Source organism: Cryphonectria parasitica (assembly GCF_011745365.1).
Source record: "Cryphonectria parasitica EP155 unplaced genomic scaffold M406scaffold_3, whole genome shotgun sequence".
In the NCBI taxonomy this organism is placed as follows: domain Eukaryota; kingdom Fungi; phylum Ascomycota; class Sordariomycetes; order Diaporthales; family Cryphonectriaceae; genus Cryphonectria; species Cryphonectria parasitica.
The window spans coordinates 1,596,308-1,614,282 of record NW_024468911.1 but is presented as its reverse complement, the minus strand read 5'-3'; the positions used below and the strand labels follow the sequence as shown (position 1 = coordinate 1,614,282).

The 17,975-nt window shown below is 52.2% G+C and overlaps 7 protein-coding genes across 7 annotated transcripts; 2 read left to right on the top strand and 5 right to left on the bottom strand.

Moving 5' to 3' along the window:
• Positions 1-495: 495 nt before the first annotated feature.
• On the bottom strand, positions 496-1,812 carry M406DRAFT_328203 (uncharacterized protein; the record flags this gene model as incomplete). Its single annotated transcript, XM_040920295.1, has 1 exon — positions 496-1,812. One exon carries the CDS (start codon positions 1,810-1,812, stop codon positions 496-498), a length of 1,317 nt encoding a protein of 438 aa, XP_040778060.1.
• A 1,304-nt stretch (positions 1,813-3,116) lies between these two features.
• Positions 3,117-3,302, bottom strand: M406DRAFT_40189 (uncharacterized protein; the record flags this gene model as incomplete). Its single annotated transcript, XM_040924129.1, has 1 exon — positions 3,117-3,302. The coding sequence occupies one exon, from the start codon at positions 3,300-3,302 to the stop codon at positions 3,117-3,119; it is 186 nt and encodes a 61-aa protein (XP_040778059.1).
• Positions 3,303-4,013: 711 nt separating this feature from the next.
• M406DRAFT_254388 (MFS general substrate transporter) lies at positions 4,014-5,952 on the bottom strand (the record flags this gene model as incomplete). The annotated part of the gene is made up of 3 exons (XM_040916959.1): positions 4,014-5,041; positions 5,109-5,535; positions 5,716-5,952. 3 exons carry the CDS (start codon positions 5,950-5,952, stop codon positions 4,014-4,016), a joined length of 1,692 nt encoding a protein of 563 aa, XP_040778058.1.
• Positions 5,953-7,076: 1,124 nt separating this feature from the next.
• Positions 7,077-8,069, top strand: M406DRAFT_69262 (uncharacterized protein; the record flags this gene model as incomplete). Its single annotated transcript, XM_040925240.1, has 1 exon — positions 7,077-8,069. The coding sequence occupies one exon, from the start codon at positions 7,077-7,079 to the stop codon at positions 8,067-8,069; it is 993 nt and encodes a 330-aa protein (XP_040778057.1).
• Positions 8,070-8,824: 755 nt separating this feature from the next.
• M406DRAFT_69261 (uncharacterized protein) lies at positions 8,825-10,555 on the top strand (the record flags this gene model as incomplete). Its single annotated transcript, XM_040925239.1, has 1 exon — positions 8,825-10,555. The coding sequence occupies one exon, from the start codon at positions 8,825-8,827 to the stop codon at positions 10,553-10,555; it is 1,731 nt and encodes a 576-aa protein (XP_040778056.1).
• Positions 10,556-12,817: 2,262 nt separating this feature from the next.
• On the bottom strand, positions 12,818-15,199 carry M406DRAFT_355466 (uncharacterized protein). Its single transcript, XM_040923185.1, has 3 exons — positions 14,726-15,199; positions 13,997-14,492; positions 12,818-13,707 (listed from the first exon to the last, which is right to left on the bottom strand). The coding sequence occupies exons 1-3, from the start codon at positions 14,949-14,951 to the stop codon at positions 13,431-13,433; spliced, it is 999 nt and encodes a 332-aa protein (XP_040778055.1). The 5' UTR covers positions 14,952-15,199; the 3' UTR covers positions 12,818-13,430.
• Positions 15,200-16,060: 861 nt separating this feature from the next.
• M406DRAFT_328198 (putative 3-hydroxyisobutyrate dehydrogenase G6G8.5) lies at positions 16,061-17,407 on the bottom strand (the record flags this gene model as incomplete). The annotated part of the gene is made up of 3 exons (XM_040920294.1): positions 16,061-16,795; positions 17,049-17,222; positions 17,300-17,407. The coding sequence occupies 3 exons, from the start codon at positions 17,405-17,407 to the stop codon at positions 16,061-16,063; spliced, it is 1,017 nt and encodes a 338-aa protein (XP_040778054.1).
• Between the last annotated feature and the right edge of the window lie 568 nt (positions 17,408-17,975).

Here is a 17,975-nt window from a genome sequence, read left to right as displayed (position 1 = left end):
AGAAATGTAAGCAGTGTTCTGGATATCGCGAGACTGATTGTTGTTTGGTTCAGTATTGATGTCAAGATAGAAACGATTTCAAGGGAATTTCTAAATGGGATACATAAATTTGATTTAGAAGGTTGATTTCAGTCATCGTTGTGTGTCGATTGCTACTCAGAAAACTTCTTGATATATTGATCCCAGTGAGCACACATTTCCTTTCATGACACTACACAACGTTACCAGAAGCTTGGCTTCCCTATGATTCATCTGGACTGCAGTGGAATACAATGACTAAAGCTCACTTAACGAACCAGTTATTGGGAACTCGCCTACTTTCTGTCAGACGTATCACAAGGCAATAAACATCTTCGTCATTTTTCATAACAAGGGCTACTTTGGTTACTGTGGACGCATTGAATTAAAGAACAAGGCTCTTTGATGCATTGCATAAGAAAAAACCAACTGGGTCTTTGTCTGGGCAGCCACGTCTTGCTGGTCAATGTGGGACAGTCAGTCTCTTTCACGAGATGTTTCATGACTCTGCAAGAAAAAGTCTTGCCAGCCCTTGAGTCCGTAGAAAGCACACCCTTCTGAGACCTTTCGAGGCATCGGTCCCTTCCATCCAGCGTCACCTGTGACTTCATTGAGATGTGGGGTAGCTGACCAATTGTCCCCTAGACGTGCATCCGTTGTCCTGGCAGTATTTTCGCCAACTAGCCCAGATGCAGAGGGTGGGAAGCCCTGGCCCATGTGCGCGTGTAGCTGAGCAGATGGAGGGATGCTCATGTCCACATCCATAATATCTTCTGAGCTCGGGAAGAGCATTTCTTGCTGTCGTTCTTGGTGGCCCTGGTTGTAGGGTTGTTGCTGCTGTTGCAAAACGGAGGAGGTATTCCAAGTCGATCCCGATTCGTCACCGGGGAAATCACCGGTGCTGCTGTTTTCGAGTGTAAGCAACGGGTCGGCTGTCAGCGTTTCCCGCAGCACAACCCTCCTCATCTCCATAACGACCCGCGTCGCCCATTCTAATCCCAGCCGGAGGCGGTTGAGGTAGGTGCTCTTGCGGTTGACATGCTGGAGACAGTGCAGAGTATGCAACACAGCATTCATCAGCTCAATATCGGCCTCAACATCCTGCAACTCGCTGCTTTCCAAGTTGCTATTGGGTGCTCCGTCGCTCGAGATCATCTCGTCCAAATGGAAAGCAACAAGATCGATAAATGCAGCCACAGGGTAGGTCCGCAAGACCCGCCCCAGTGACGCCAATCTTGCTTTGGCCAAGTGGTTTGGAATGTCATCCCTCATCTTGCTCATCTCCACGATCACCCGTAGGCAACTGCGTGCATGGCTCAACAATACCGCTTGGGCTTGCTGGTCTCTCCTTCGACTGCACCGTAGGATCAGGACGTGGGTGACGTGATAGCAATATGCCAGCTCCAATCTCATAAAGGAAAACTCGTCGATATTATGATCGTATAGAGTATGGGTCATGTTCGGTGCAGTGAGCTTTTCGTTGTATGAGCCTCGAGCTGACCTGGTCTCCATTTTCCTCGAGTGACGACTTCTCCAATCGCTCAAACGCTTCAAGAGGTTTATCACCTGAGTTGACGAGTTCACGGCCCCTGCTGCGGTCGCCCGCGCAGAATAGAGGTTTAGGTACACCTCTTCCCAGATGATCATCATGTCGTCAAATGCATCGACTAGCTTTCGGCTAGGTGATTCGACATCACTAGAGGTCGCTGTTGTACTTTTCCACAAATCGAGGTCCGAGTCAAAATGGTAGAGATCACAAGGATCACCGGTCAGGAAGACTCGTTGCTTGTCCATTGCGTACAGAACCCGGAAGACGCGCCATCTCTCCTCGGACTCTTCACCGGAAGCGCTGCCATGGACCTCCACATGCAGTCCCAACATACGGGCCACGTGACAGGTCGTGTGTAGTATCTTTTCAAAGAGGACATTGCCGTAGAACTCCTGAGCTACTAAAGCCTAATGAAAGACAGAAGCCCCGCAGCCGTTAAAAATCCTTTTCTGAGAAAGTACACAAAGTGGATGTGTATGAGAAGAGCGGCACTCACTAGGGTCAAAAGAGCCTGTATGTTCAGAAGAGATGGACGCGTATAGGCAGTAAGATCTTCCAGCGCACGATCGCAGTTACGGAATAACGAAGAGATGAGTTCTCCGGCGAGAAGACTTGGACTGATCGATGGAGAGTCTGTCAGCCCGTGCTGCCAACGTGTGACCTGAGTATCCAAGCCAAGTTCCAGTAACGCAATGTTGGTGAATATCACGGCCCAGGCGCTATCAGCAGCATGTTGCGTCTGGGTAGCCAGCGAAGCTAATCGAGAATTCGAGGGCACCGAACTCGGATGATAATACACATCAACAGCTTCTCGAAGGCCGTTGTTGTCAAAAATTGGGAACCGAGAGTTGCTGTTTTGTAAAAATCCTTCGATCAAGAGGCGGATGATGAGATGAGGGGGTGCGTAAATCGGCCCACGATCGCTAGAGACAACAGGTTGGATGCATTTCCCACGGAAGGGGAAACAATCGAGCTGGCGAAGGATGGCTGCCCTGGTAAAAGTCGCAGTATTGCTTGTCCCGTCCTCGTCGATGTGAATATTTGTTGATGAATGACAGCTACCGGCTAGCTTCCTTCTGAGAGACTTGAGTAAAGCCATTGACGCCGGAAGTTTATATGCACGCTTCCCGCCATGCTCGAGCTCTACACTCTCTGCGAGGAAGTCATCTTGGTGCAGTACTCTTGGAGCATCATGTGCCTCGCATCTCGTCCGATCGAGAACAGGCTGCGAGGACAGCAAGCCTGGACCTAATTCCGTATCATGTTGCTCTGAAACGTCTGCTTGGCTAGAAGTGCCTAAACATGGTGTGCTTGAGCGATCTCGCTCAACCGAGGGGTGACTAGACAATGCCTGATCTGCAAGTGCTTGTCTATGAGGGCGACCAGCGAATTGTTTGGTCAACTCCGTCAATACACCGAGTGTCGTCTCGATATCATCCAGGCGGCCCAACACGCTTGAGAAATCATCTCGTCTGAGTAGGTCATACACGGTCAGCTGAGACTGCAACATGCACCAACTAATCCCGAGGCTATGTCACCTGTGTCGACTTCAAGAGCAGAAATGGACTTGCAGCTGTTTTGAATGATTGACACGCCTATGACTATTCGTCTGACTGCAAACAATGCCTGCCTTATGGCAACTGGAACACTTGGGCTGCCGCCGATCACACCGGATCTTACGAGTCCTGCACTGGTCACATGCAGCCGACAGCACGCTGGAAGTCGCTGCGGTCATGGACCTTTGCTGTGGGTCATCCCGGTGCATTGTTTGGCGCCTGCGAGAGGTGGCCGGGGTGTTGTTCACACTGCCAGGTTCTTCATGGGCGGTCGAGGTCATAATCGCGGCGCCGGGCACCGAGTCCGTATCGCTGTTGTCTGAGGTAACATCTGCGGGGGCAACGACTTCACGACGACGTTGAGGCATCTTGCCAAAGTTGGTGCCGAATACTCACAGTAGGCAAGTGAGGCGGTTGGATGATGTATGACAAATGCATAATCAGGTTTGGGTAAGATAATATGTTAATTTAGGTCCGCTGAGGGTTTGACCTTGCTCGGACTTGTTTATTCGTCCGAAGGAACGACGGGCTCCATATTAATAGTGAACAACTCTTTTGATAACCTCCTATGTAAGGTCTGCTACTGGAATGGGTATTTACAAGACCTGCTCGTTCTCCGTCAACTAAGAATGGCAGCTCCGATATGTCATTAATTACTCCTAGTAGACTTGTGGACTTGAGCATCGATTTAATACACTCAGAGACCCCGAATTCCTGTAGCCTCAAGCTTAAGTAAAAGCCTCTTCTAATCTCTCCTCAACCTATAATTGTGCCCGTACGGCACAGTGTGAGGATGACTTGACTTATTCAGTTTATACAGAATCATGTGCATCATTGTCGCACCAACATCACTTCCGTTAGTCGTAGGCTCAAGGCCAAATGTTCTGCATTTAGCGCTCAGAATCCTCCTCAGAAACGGTCTTCTTGACACTTTTCCACTCCATGCCCGAAGCGCCAAGCAATGTGAAGCACGCCATGGCCAGCCCAGCGATGAAAACCTTCTTCAACGCATTGTTGTAAGCTGCGACTACGACGCTCTTTGCCGGCTCAGATATATTAGTGATCGCCGTCGCCCCCTCCTCGAGAATCGTGGCAACATCCACACCAGGAACGCCATTTAAACCCTCAATGAAATAGTTGTCAAAGAGGTTCTGCCCGACGCTGACAAAAATGGAGCCGCCTAAGAGCTGAGAGAAGAACATGAGTGAAGTCCCGATGGAAACGTCTTGGACAGCGAGAACGGTCTGGCTTGCCAAGAGAGGCGCTTGCAATGTGATTCCCAGTCCGATGCCATAGGGAATCTGGTATCCAATCCACTCGCCCTCGGAGGTATCGACCTGGAGCACGGTGAGAAGGCCAGCCCCAACAGCCATCATGATGATGCCAGCCATCATGAATGGAGTATAGTATCCCATTTTTTGAATCCCAATGCCGCCGGCGAGAGATCCTGTGACTTGTGCTATAACAAGCGGGAGGATGCGGAGACCGGATTCAACAGCACTGGTTTCCTCAATAGCCTGGAACCATATTGGTAAATAGTAGAAGGTGATCATCATAGTCGCACCGCTTGTAAACATAGCAAGAGACCCCGTCATGATACTGCGTTGGACGAAGATAGAGGGCGGGATCGTGGCGGTTTTCGGACACGCAATCTGTATGCCAATGAAGCAGATCAGAAGAACTACAGCAATGGCGAGAAGTGCGATGATACGCCCATTGTTCCAAGAGTAGGTCGTGCCTCCCCATTCAAGGGCGAGCAGGAGGCAAGTAACACCACTGAGGAGAGTGAGGAGGCCCGGGCCATCAAGCTGGGCCAGCTTCTGTCTTGTGCGAAGGTGGGTTATCTTCTGATCGGGAATCCGAAATAAACAGGCAATGCATATTATCGAGAAAGCACCGACAGGGAGGTTGATATAGACTGTGTCCAAAGACGATAATTAGCGTTCTCTGTCATAGAACGTAGGTACTTGCGGAGACCGACTTACAGCACCATCTCCATGTAGCGGTGCTGTCAGTGAATGCACCACCAAGGAGAGGAGAAATAACGTTTGCAACGCCAAATACAGCGCCAAACAGACCTTGGTAGAACGGGCGGCGATGAAGAGGAAGACAATACACCAGAATTGTGATTGCTCCAGAGAAGATGCCGGCGCTGCCCACTCCTGCGATAGCACGACCGACGATGAAGGCATTGGAGGTGGGCGCCGAGCCGCAGACAGCAGAACCGATTTCAAAGATCAGGATGCTCGTCAAGAAAACGAGCTTGATACTGTATACGACATAGAGCTTGCCGAAGAATAGCTGGAAGGCGCAATTTGTCAAAAGATATGCAGAGCCGTACCAGCCGACATTCGTCACCGTATGAAACTCGTCCGTGATCTTGGGTATGGCTGTAGTAACAATGAGTCGATCCTGAGTTTATACCCAAATGGTAAGTAGTTGTTTCCTGTTGCTTCATGCCAGAGTGAACTTCAGGGGAAATACCACACGACACTAATTGAGGGTTGATTTTGTGTGAAAAAAGGTACTGGGAAGCACCGGAGTGGCAACAGAAATCCAAACTAGACCAGCAGAAGTCCGAATGAAGCTTACCAGAGCTACTAGGAACATGCTCAAATAGGATGACCCGAGGATCAATGCAAGCTTGATGCCGCGTGGGAATGCACTGTCGTCTTTGCCATCTTGGTCGGTACCCAGAGTCGCCGCGGCGTCTTTCTTTTTGTCGGTGGCACCGGTTTCGAGCTCGCCATCTGCAACTTTCTCCGGCCTAAAGTCTGGCTGGCCTCTGGAGGCAACAGACTGATCGATGGAAGCAGACCTCACTTCCATTACGCCATTTGTAGGCTCTCCACCTGCTTCGTCTTTGTTGTTGTGATCCCAGGCGACCGTATTCATTGTCAACTAAGCGGATGTTCTGCAGACCGTGCTGCTCGGCGTGGGCTCACTAGAGAATTGTAGGGGATATCGAGGCTGCTCGAATCGCGGGAAGCCAGTAATTGGTGTGACGAGCTTCAAGCACGAACGAAAGAAGCAAGGGGTATTATTCATTTATGCTCTGGTGAAGGGATGATCGTCCACGGCTGATGAGATGGATGCACGAAATATTATCCTGTAATGAACGTACATGCTTGCTTAGAAGACACGCTGTATGGTGCGGACTCGGGCAGCGAGCACCGAGAGACAGCCAGAGTGAAGGTAATACGCGCAGATGACAATGGTGGGCCACTTCTAACGGCTGAATATTTGACCTCATTCGCAGTGTATTGTTCGAGTACATGCTCAGATCCAGAATTAAAGATACATCGTATATGCAGAGTTGGCTCCTACCAGATGGTTTGCGATTTGCAAATGGAAATAAACTGTTCATAGTCCTTGGTGCGCTCACGCCTGTCTAATTCCTATTGCTAATTGCACAACCATCTAAACAACATGCACTACATTCATAGACACAACGTATTTCCCAAGGAACGAGATAATTCTTCTTAAAGTGAAAAAAAAAAAAAAAAAAAGGATATTTGCTTACAAGATACTGAATCGAAAACCTACCTATCTCATCGAAAGCTGAGAGACTGTGATTTAGTGCTCCGGGGCTCGGCACCCGTGATCCAGCACAACGGATGGATCGAGCGGAATCGAATTGTGCCGGCAGTTGCTGAGGAATCGCACGGACGTCTTCTTGGACCGGTCCGAAAATCTTTCTCCGATTTATCTACTAATCTTCATGGTAACATGGTAATGTTACGCCGTTCAACTTGTGACTCTGCGTCTATAATTATTTGGATATGTGCTTCCTTCTTCCCCCCGGAAAGAAAGGGGGGGGGGGGGGTAGGAACCTGGACCAGTCGACCATTCAAAACATCAATAACAGCCCTTGAGGTGCGCCACCAGTCAGAGGTCGAATGATTCGTGTACCAATGCATCATTCACCCACGTTGATCGGCACAGGTAAAAAGATGAAGGCCTGGACATATACTCACGGAGGGTTCCCGAAAGCACTTCAACAATCGGAGCTTCCCTCTGACGTGGGACAACTCAAGCCATCAGAACTTCGCATCCGAGTCAAAGCCGCCTCCATAAATCCCGTCGACACCCAAATGATGGGGTTTTCATTCTGGACCTACCTTCCAACTTTTATCGTACGGTCTCACAAAGGCGTAGCCGAGGACTTCTCGGGAGTGGTAGAGGACGCAGGAAAAGACGCCGGCTTCCAGGCTGGCGACGAGGTCTTGGGCCTCGCGCCCTTTATTCCCGGGGGCGTTCTACAGGACCAGATCCGCATAGACACCAAGACATCTCTTGTCGTCTCTAAACCGAGCGCTTGGTCGTGGGCCGAGGCCGCCGCCCTCCCGCTCGTCTGGCTCACCGCGCACACCACCGTCGCCGAGATCGAGCCATACGTCAAGAACGGCAAGGTCGCTGTCCTGGGAGGCAGCTCCAGCAGCGGCCTGTACGCCACCTACCTCGCGAAACAGCATGGCTGGACGGTGATGGCCTCGTGCTCTGGGCCCAAGGCGGAGCTCGTCCGCAGCATGGGCGCGAGCGACACTGTCGACTACACAGCCACCAGCGTGTCTGCGAGACTCAAGGAATTCGCGCCAGATGCCATTATGGATTTTGTGGGGGGGACGGAGTGTCTCGGTATCGCCAAGAGGTACGTGACTGTCGTTGGCGACAAGACGAACCGGATGGCGATGAGCGGCAGGGCCATCTATCTATGGAATCCCCAGATGCTCGTCCGCGCTCTGCTTGGCAGGGCAGGCCTTGGTCGTTCGTATACCTGCGTGAACCTGGCTGTCAAACACTCTTTCTTGGAAGACCTCGTCCGCCTGCCTAGGGATAAGGTCATCATTGACAGCACATTTACTTTTCTTCAAGTCGTGGAAGCGTTTGAGAGGCTTAACACGGGGCGTACACGGGGCAAGGTAGTGATTCTCATGGATGTTTGAGTCCATCACAGGATTGATAGACTCGGGGAAACCAGTCGAGGAATCTGAGGATACTGTGAGGGTATCCAAATTCAATTAAATGGGGAGGAAATGAGGAAAGAGGAATCATTGCAACCTCGAATCAAGAGGCATAATTGTTCATCTATGCCATCTCATAATTCTAGCTGCATAAATCAAGACCTGCAGGGATAAATACTACTTGTATGTACAACATGCCAGGTCAGTGAATAAGTCCCTTAGCAGTTGTGTGAGAGAATCATAAATGATTCAAGAACCTCCGGAATTTATGATTGAAGAGACAACCCCCCCCCCCCCCCAAAACCCCCCAAAAAGAAAAAGGGCGTCTCTACCTATGTCCGGACGACGGCTTGGTGAAAACTTCAAGTACTGTAGTAGCTTGCGACCCAGTTAAGTTGTTCCAGTTTAGTCAACAGTAAGCTTACGTGCAATGGTCTCTGTGAGTCGAGCTGATGTTGCCACGGAGGAATGGGGCTTGGACGGGGAGACTGCTGCAAGCACTTGTACCTGCAGCTCTGGGTCTCCGATCATCTCGGTTACTTTCCTGTTTTAGGCGACACTACCCTATTTCTTGGCTCTTCCTACGCCCTCCCTTGGGATGTCGTCTTCTTCCATTGCAACAAATTCACGGCGAGCAATCCGCGAGAACCATCAAAGCGACCTCCAAGCCGGTTTTTCCCCTTCTATTCTTTCTTCTTTCGTTTCTGCTTCTTTCATCATGTCAACACCATGCCAACATGCGACTCATCAACACACGCACTCTGCAGATTGAAGAGTTTGTCTCGTCCAGAGCCCCGAAGTATGCCATTCTATCGCACACATGGGGTGAAGCAGAGGCAACCTTTGCGCAGTGGCGCTCACGGCTGACACGACTGCGCAAGGCCAAGAAGCCCGGGTTCGCAAAGATACTTGCGACGTGCGAACAAGCTCGTCGCGATGACATCGGCTACGTCTGGGTGGACACGGCGTGCATCGACAAGGAGAGCTCAGCGGAGCTGTCGGAAGCCATCAACTCGATGTTTGCGTGGTACGAGAGGGCGGTGGTCTGCTATGTGTATCTTGCTGATATACCGGACGAGCCGCCCGAGGGCATCGGCAGGCTCGAGCTGATGGGGTCAAGCAAGTGGTTTTCTAGAGGGTGGACACTCCAGGAGCTCATCGCCCCGGACCGTGTGGTCTTCTTCTCCCAGTCCTGGCAGATGCTGGGAACCAAGAAAGCAAACTCGAGTTTCTTGTCGGATGTTACAGGTATAGACGCACTGTGCCTCCGTGACAGGGAGCAGAAGCCGCTGAGAAGATACTCGATTGCTCAGCGAATGTCTTGGGCAGCCGACAGGGCGACGACGCGACCCGAGGATATGGCATACTGCCTCCTGGGGATCTTTGATATCCACCTGTCCCCGATATATGGGGAGGGGATGAAAGCATTCATCAGGCTGCAGGAGGAGATCATACGAACCTCGGGCGATCACAGCTTCCTTGCCTTTGACACAAGGCAATCTCAGAACTCCCTCCTCGCCGACCACCCTGATCTATTCCGCAACATGAGAAATATACAGCCACTGTTGAGTCTGACACTCACTCCCAAATTCTCGCTGCGAAATGCTGGTCTTTCCATCAGGACGCCGCTGATCCAGACGCTCTCGCCATATTGGGTGATTGCTGTGCTCAATTGCGCCGAGACGCAGAGCAAAAGGGGTGCCGCAAGAAGTCGGATCTGTGTGCCCCTCCTCGGAAAGGATGGCGTCTACATGCGGGCACGAGAGCCTGTGAGCCTCATCCGGAGTTTGCTTTCGGCAGTATACACCCGGGGGTTCAAAGAAAAGATCGAGGATTTGACGACGCCTAAGCAGACAAAGTACCTCATCTCGCACTTCACTCGGGTATATCCAATCTTCAGCCACGACTCGGACTTTGGGGAGGAGAAGTTTGATGAGGTCAAGCGCAGATCTGGGTTCCTGTTGACATTTCCTCGGGGCATGGGGAACTACCAGCTTGTGGACGCCTTTCCCTCAGAGGCCCTCCGGCGGAGCACGAGCTTTTTCAACCCACACAACCAAGAAGATGGCATTGCCCACGGCCTATTAGTATATCAGGCTGCTGCCGGTGGACAGGGAGCGAGCGAGGCAAGCAGGATAGGCGTTCACTTGGCCCATACTTTGGACCGCGGGGGCAGCCAGTGGATGTGCGTGCTGGTGGACATCCCGGCCGAAATGAAACAGCACGAATACCTCGACCAGTGGCGGGCATCGTGGCCATTTTACCAAGATCCCGGGCCCTGGGAACACTATGAACACCGTGATAACTTCATTGTGGCGGGAAGGACAAAGTTTGCTCTCAACGACAGCAATCGCCAGGCTGTCATGGTCGAGATGGTGTTCGATGCGGAAACTCTGCTGAAGGAGCAGGGCCTTGATAAAGTGCTGGCCAATGGGGAAGGAAATGGAAGTGTCTCAGGTACTATTTGACGTTGCGAATGTGGAAAGGCAAAGAAATGCAGTAAACGAGGATGATGAATAGAAATAAAGAAGGGGAAAGAACAGAAGAGGGAAAAAAAAACCGAGAGGTTCAATATACTGACAGTGGAAGGCGGGACTCAAAAGGACCCCCCATCCACTTTCCCCAACTTAAGCTGGGTTCTTTTCCCCAAGACCGTTTACATTTAGGCTGTAGAACCCCCACGTCCCGATGCCAAGTACTTACACTTAGGCAGGGCCTTTTCTGTTCGTTGCAGTTGGGACGAGCCTATGAAACTGTGCACCATACTGTGTCCTTCATCGCCATGGAGAACATGCTTTTTCTGTCTTTCCCGAGCACGATAATGCAATTCGGAATAAGTTCTCAAACCACTTCTTCCTCTTTCTCACCTTCTCGCCCCCTTCCAAAATTCAACTGTCTTGAAGAATTATTGACTAGTCCTGCGGCGTCATGTAACTGCAGTCCCGCTCACTGGAGCTGCAGCAATTGTGGATCAAGCCCCAGCACCTTCAGTTAAAATGACGTACTTTACTTTTCTCTTCGCCGGGATCATTCTCACCTTGCATTTTTCACGATTCCAAGGTCTGGTCTTTTTATCCCGTTTTGTCCTCCTTCATCGGGGTCCTAATTATGTGACCACGCGCATAATGCCGCCAGAAATTGGTCTCGTGAGTTGGTTTAGTCTTCTTCTCAAGATAAGCATATCTCCTTAACTGAGCGCTGTAAATACTTGTTCATGTGAATCCTTTCCTAATTCTTTTCTGTCCACCGACCCTCCTCTCTTCACAACTTCCTTTTCTCCTCGGCTGCAGTCAGACAAGCCAGCCACAATAAAACACAAATCGTCGGCTGTCTTTTTTTTTCCTCTTCTTCCTTTACCCCCTCTTTCTCTTTTGCATGTGCTTGTAGCTATTTGTGCATTTAGACTAGGCCTGGCCTGGCCTCTCTCCTCCTCTCTCCTCTTCTCTTACCCTCAAACTGTTTCTGGATGGTACTGGGCAGCCGCAAAGATGTCGGACACTATCCTCACCAAGGGGCAAGAGGTTGTGCTGTTCAGCTCGACGGCCATCGCCCTCTATGGCTACGACCAGGGCATGATGTCCCTAATTAACACCAACGAGAACTACCTCTCGACAATGAACATCGGCCCTGAGGATCCCCTCGTCGGCATCCTCGTGGCCGTCTACTACCTGGGCTGCTCCCTCGGCGCGGTCCTCTTTTCCTGGTTCTCGGACAGATACGGCCGGAAGAAGGCCATCTTCGCCTGTCTGGCAGCCGCCAGTCTGGGAAACCTCATCATGTTTCTCACGGGCCTTGGAGGCTGGAGTCGTCACGCCATCCACATGTTCTGGGTAGGGCGTGTCATCATGGGGCTGGGCGTGGGCGGTGTCGACGCCGTCATCCCTGTCTACAGCTCGGAGCTGAGCAGCGACGGCGCCCGGGGCAAGGCGCTGGCCCAGGAGTTCCAGATGAACATCTTTGGGCTCAACATGGCGTTTGCTGTGAACCTCGCCGTCACTAACACGCTGGGCAAGGCGGACCAGTGGGCCTGGCGCATCCCCATTGTCGTCATGCAGGCCTTCCCAGCCCTCTTGTTCGCCGTGATCGGTAGGCTTCCAGAAAGTCCCAGGTGGTTCATTTACCAGGGCCACAGGGACGACGCCAGGGACGCCTTGATTGATGTCTGGGGCGAGGACAACGGGAGCGCAAAGGCCGACGAGTTGTTTGAACAGCACGAGCGGGAGAAGGATATGCAGATTGGGTACATTGAGATGATCACGCCGGGTTCCTCGACATTTCATCCCACTGTCATTACGGTCATGGGCCAGATCAACCAGGCTCTCACTGGATATGGGGCTGTATCTGTCTATGGTCCTCAAATTTTCGAGGTAAGCTTTTTTCCCTTCTTCTCATTATTTCTGGAAAGCAAGAGAGACAAGACAGAGAGTCTGTTTGTCTGAACTTCTACATCTTATTGACACCATTCTCTCTTCCTTTAGCTGCTCGGCTTCGGCGTCAGGGAGGCCGAATTCGTCACCCAGGCCAACTATGTCTCCTATTTCTTCCTCATGACTGTGGCATGGCTGCTCATTGATGCCGTCGGCCGCCGCAAGCTTCTGCTTGGTGGTAGCGGCGTGCTCACGGTTTGCTTCCTGCTCCTGGCCCTCTTTGGCGGACTCGCCGTGACCTCCTCGTCGGATTCACCAGGCCCTGGCATCCCTGCCATCCTTGGCACCATCGCCCTCTTTGTCGCGACGGGCGCCTTTGGTATCGGCTGGCTGGCGACGGTCTGGCTCATCCCGACCGAGATCTACGCGACCGCCGCACGGGCTCAGGCCTCGGCCATCTCGGTCATCGTCTGGGGACTCGCCAATTTCGCCGTCACCCTGGTCAGCCCCATCATGTTCAACAACCTCAAGTACTGGATATTTCTCATCTTTGCCGCCACCAACGCCTTCGCCGGCATCTGGACCTGGATCTACCTTCCGGAGAGCGGCGGTCGGAGCTTCGAGGACAACCAGCAGTTCTTTGAAGACGCCAAGGAAGAGGGAACCTGGAGAGTGTCCAGGGTTGCTGGGGGCGTGTATAGAAGGCTGGCGTACGGCGGAACTTTGGAGGGGGAGACTGAGCCGTTGTTGCAGAGGCTGCAGGATCAGGTACAGAGCGGCTGAGGAGGGTACTCCCCCCCCCCCCCCTTTGCAATGTTCTTTTGCCTTTTTCTTGCTTCTTCTGTCTATTTGCGATTTTCCCCCTCACGTCTTTGATAAAAAGGTTGGTGGGCGAGCGGTTATAGAAAGTGGTAATGTTTCAAGACTAGTACCGACGAAAACTACATCCAATATAACGAATAGCGAAGATAAGTCTTCAAGGTGCCGTTTCTGATGACGGCTCCTTGGCCTCCGCCCCTTCACCCTTGGACACACCCTTCTCGGCATCTTCAGTTTTTGTCGGCGTCGACAGCTCTTCCCTCTTGGAAAGGGTGGTGGCCTTGGACGCCTTAGTCATATTTGGGAAGAAGATGCCCGGCGGGAAACAAGCCAGGAGCCACGCGGTGATGAGCATCATGAAACTGTCGAGCACGGTAAACGACGGCTGGTCTTGCATGATGGGGTTTCCCCATCCTCCTGCCATTTCTGCAACACTATACGCAATAAGTTAGCAAGATGTGTCTAGATCACTACTGAAAAAGTTTTGTCGAGGGGTGCAAAGCAGTTGTAACGGATTGGGGGGGGGGGGGGCGCATAAGGAGAGGAAAAAAGCAGGGAAGAAGTGAAACATGCAGAGAAAACATGAGAAAGAAGACAGGGAAAAGAGAAGGATAAGAAGCAGAAGACACTAAGCGGAAAAGACAAGAGGCAGAGGAGATGAGAGGGGCAAGGGAAAGGGGGATAAAAAGAAGAAAAAAATAACAAATAAAGCAAATCTCATACCGATAAATACACCGAACCTGCACACACAGATACGCCCCCATCATGGCACCCACAAACATCCTCACCCTCCGATCTCCCCAGAGCGCCTTGGCCTCCTCAGTGGCCTCTGCGCTCCGCACCCAGCGCCGCGCACGAAGCCAGTAGTCGGCGCTCAGCAGCCCAAAGGCAAGCAGGACGACGACCTGCAGGGCGATACCGGCGATGATGGTGCGATCGCCGGCGCGCAGCAGGGGCAGGTTCTTGTCGCCCTGCGTGGCCAGCGAGCCGCCGATGGCCTGGATGAGCAGGCAGCTGACGTCGGCGGGCACGAAGAGATAGGGGAACAGGCGCGGGGGCACGCGGGAAATGGTTGGGTTCAGGGCCAGGCAGAGGTGCTTGAGGGTCAGGTAGATGGAGATGCAGATGAGCGTGGGGGCCAGGATGATGGCGCAGATTTGGAGCTCAAAGGCCTGCTGGTTCCATGGGTTGGCGTTGAGGAGGACACGGCCGACGTAGCCTGTAGTGGTGGGTAGGAGGAGGGTTAGCATTTGTGGGGGAGGGAAAGGGGGCGATGTTGATGGTGGTTCATTTTGGACACTTTGCACCAAGATCACCTTTGAGACAGCATGATATATATGTAAATGTACATATACACACACATTGTCTTTCAACTTGATGCGCCAAAAAGGGTACAGAAAGGGGCATCCTCTCAGTCCTGCGGACACCGTGGGAAAAGGAAAGGCCACCTACCAGCAAGCTCAAGCACACATCCGGCCGCGATAAACGACATGTAAGCCCACGTCCGCTTCCATATCCCAAAGCCCAGCGTGATGACCGCAGCAAGGCCAAAGGCAACGGCGACAAAGATGTTCAGCGGTTTGTTGGGATAGTAGCCCAGGGTGGTCGCTGAGACGGGACACAGTGCGGAGACCTCGTTGCATACATAATATGCGTTTCTGCTGTGAAGAAGCGCCATGTTGTTGACGAGGGCGGCGGCGGTGGTGGCGAGGAGGTGAAGGAGATGTTGTGGTGGCCTGCGCTTCTGAGATGGCCGGCAAATGTGGTTATCGCCCGATGAGAGGAGGGAGAACTCTTCGGATGAGTGTGTATGAGGGAGACAAAGAAAAGATAATGTATCCAGCGCCTCAGCAGACGCTTGGACAAGAAGACAATAAGGAAAGAAAAGAAAAGAGATGAATCGGAAAATTTTCTTATTGACGCCTACGTAGTAAGAGTCGAAGGGCAAGAGAAGGATGGAAGACAGAAAAAAAAAAGGGGGGGGGGTTAGTGAATTAAAAGTGTACTATTATTATTTACCATCAGATAATAGATGCTGACAGATTTGACAAGATACCTAGGACGCAAACAACGACCCTACCGCCCCCAACCGATATGGTAGATCCGAGCAGACAAAACAGACCGGAGACGGGTTGATAAGAAGAGGCCGAGTGAGAGAGAGCCCCCGACCGACACGGAAAATCCGAGCAGAGAAAAAGAGACTGGATGGATGGGAAGAGGCCAGTGAGAGTAAGAGCGCTCAACAGAATACAGTGACAGACACGCACACACTGTAATCTCTCAATTCCCAAAACGGCATCCTTTGCGCGCCAGCCTTATAGTGGCATAGTCGTAAGCGGCGGGGTATTCCTCCCGGATGTGCACCTCTCCGGGCCAGTCTTTTGTGTGGGCCGCAGAAAAAACATTGTGAATTCCGGGCCGGTCGAGGACGGAGTTGGGGGGGGGGTTCTTACGGGTTCGGGAATCTTGTACACGAAACCCGGCGGAGTCCTTTGCAGCCAAGAGGAATAAACTCGTGTTGATAAAAGAACTAGGCATCGACTGCTGATAATATACGAATCTCTGAGCTTTTTTTATGCCACATTGCGTGCTATTGGACAGACAGACTGACACACAGACGCTTGGCTTCGTCATCAACTCGCGTCCTATTGTTGGTTCGGAGGATACTCTACCTGGTCGTCGACCTGGCAGATGTGATAATGCTGTGATGCGCAAGGGTTTGTTGATGATTTTCTTCTTTTTTCTTCATTTGTTTTTTCTTCATGCGATGATAGTACTATTTACTGCTCATTCCTTTCCGCCCAGATACCTATATACCACACTAAAGTCTCTCCCCTTGCACGCCTCGTCTTTCTCAGCAGCCTCGTACAGCGTCCTCGCGCCGGCCGCAAGCTCCAGCTTCGCGCCGGCCGCCTGCGCCGCGACCATAGCCAATCCGAGGTCCTTCCGCATGAGCGAGATCCCGAACCCGCCTGCATAGTCCCTGTTGGCCGGCGCCTTGTCCACGACACCCCTGACTGGGTTGTTCACCGCGCTCGGCCAGCAGCGACCTGTGCTCGCGTTGATCACGCCGGCGAGCACCTTGGGGTCTAGCCCCCATCGTATGCCTAGGTTCATGGCCTCAGCGGTAGCGATGTTGTTGATGGCAAGGAGGTAGTTGTTTGCCAGCTTGGCGGAGAGACCCGTCCCCTGGTGGCCACAGTGGAAGACGGTCTTGCCCATCCGCAGGAGTATGGGCTCAACCCGTGGCACGATCTCTGCGGGTGCGCCCAGCATGAATGTGAGAGTGCCGGCGGCCGCCCCCACGATCCCACCTGACATGGGCGCGTCTACAAAGTGAGCTGTTCCGTTCGGGAAAGCCTTGGTGACCGACGCAGCCACCTCGTGCGAAGAGGACGGGTCGATCGTGGAGCAGTCTATAAAGATGCGCGGACTGGCTCGGGAGCTGAAATCAGCCTCGAGGAGGGATGTGTAGACAGACTTAACGTGGTTCGGCTCGGGGAGGGCGGTGATCACGACATCCTGTGGTGGGGGGCTTCAGGTTAGCAAGACAGCCGGATGCAAAACAAATAACTCTCGGAGGAAACCCCTTCGGCGAGTGAACTCCAGAAGGTTGGCTGTGTATGTATTGACAATCAAGGATGGCTAGCAAGTTGGCCGCCAACTTAGTTCATAGATGGGCCATTTTGCTCAGCATCTGTTTCATGACTCTCTTGCTTGAGGAACCAAAAAAGGCAGCTGTGAGGGCTCAGGAAGGATCAAAATCCAGACGCACAGCATCTTTAGAGGCATCTGCTGCGCTGGCAGCCAGGGCAACGGATGCACCTCCGGCTTGGGAAGCCTCCATCTCCGCAGCCAGTTTCTGTGCAGCATCTTGGTTGATGTCAAACAAGCTGACGCTGTCATTCGGAGACGATTTTGCCTGTAGATTCTTGGCCATCTGAAAACCCTGTGGACGCACAAAATATCAGCCTTTTGTCATTTCTATATGGATATGCATTCAGGAGATAGTTGATTGTTGCATACCATCTGGCCCAGGCCGATGAAGGCGTAATTGTCCAACCTTCTTGGCGTGGACGAGAAGCAACGCCGCTGCAGCCTCTGCAGCCTCCATGCTGTGGATATAGGCCGCATTGTTCCCGTGTATTAGTAGGTAAGGCTAGTAGAATGCTTGTCTCGAGATGTCGGCAGGTTACATTTCGCAAGAGATGTTGTTCCTTTTTCTTTTGCTTTTTCTTTTGGGAGGAAATACGTCCCCATTCCCGAGCATCACTCGCTCGCGCCAGCAGTTTAAGCAACGAGGGGTAATGCCTACGAAAGCCGGCCATTGCCGCGGTTTGGGGGGAACGGGTTAGAGCCCTGGTCAGCCCATGCGCGCGCACTGCAGCGACATGGAGCCGACCTTTGTTGTAACCAGTGGAGTGACTGACTCCAACGTACCTCATTTCTGACCTCGTTGAATTTGAAATGTTTGTGCATTTCATGTGTTATGTTTGCATGGATAAACCTCAAGCCTGAGGGACGAGGAGAGGGGAAAACGAGGAATTTCGAGGGGGGGGGGGGATGAGCACTTGAGCTTTTCTTATCAGAGAAGGTGGAAGCTACACGGCCAGGGGGCGGAAATAAGGAAGGAATCAATCATATCCAAACAGTTGTTGCCCTAGCTTCACGTGTGCGCGTTTGTGGTAGCGGTTGGGCGGTC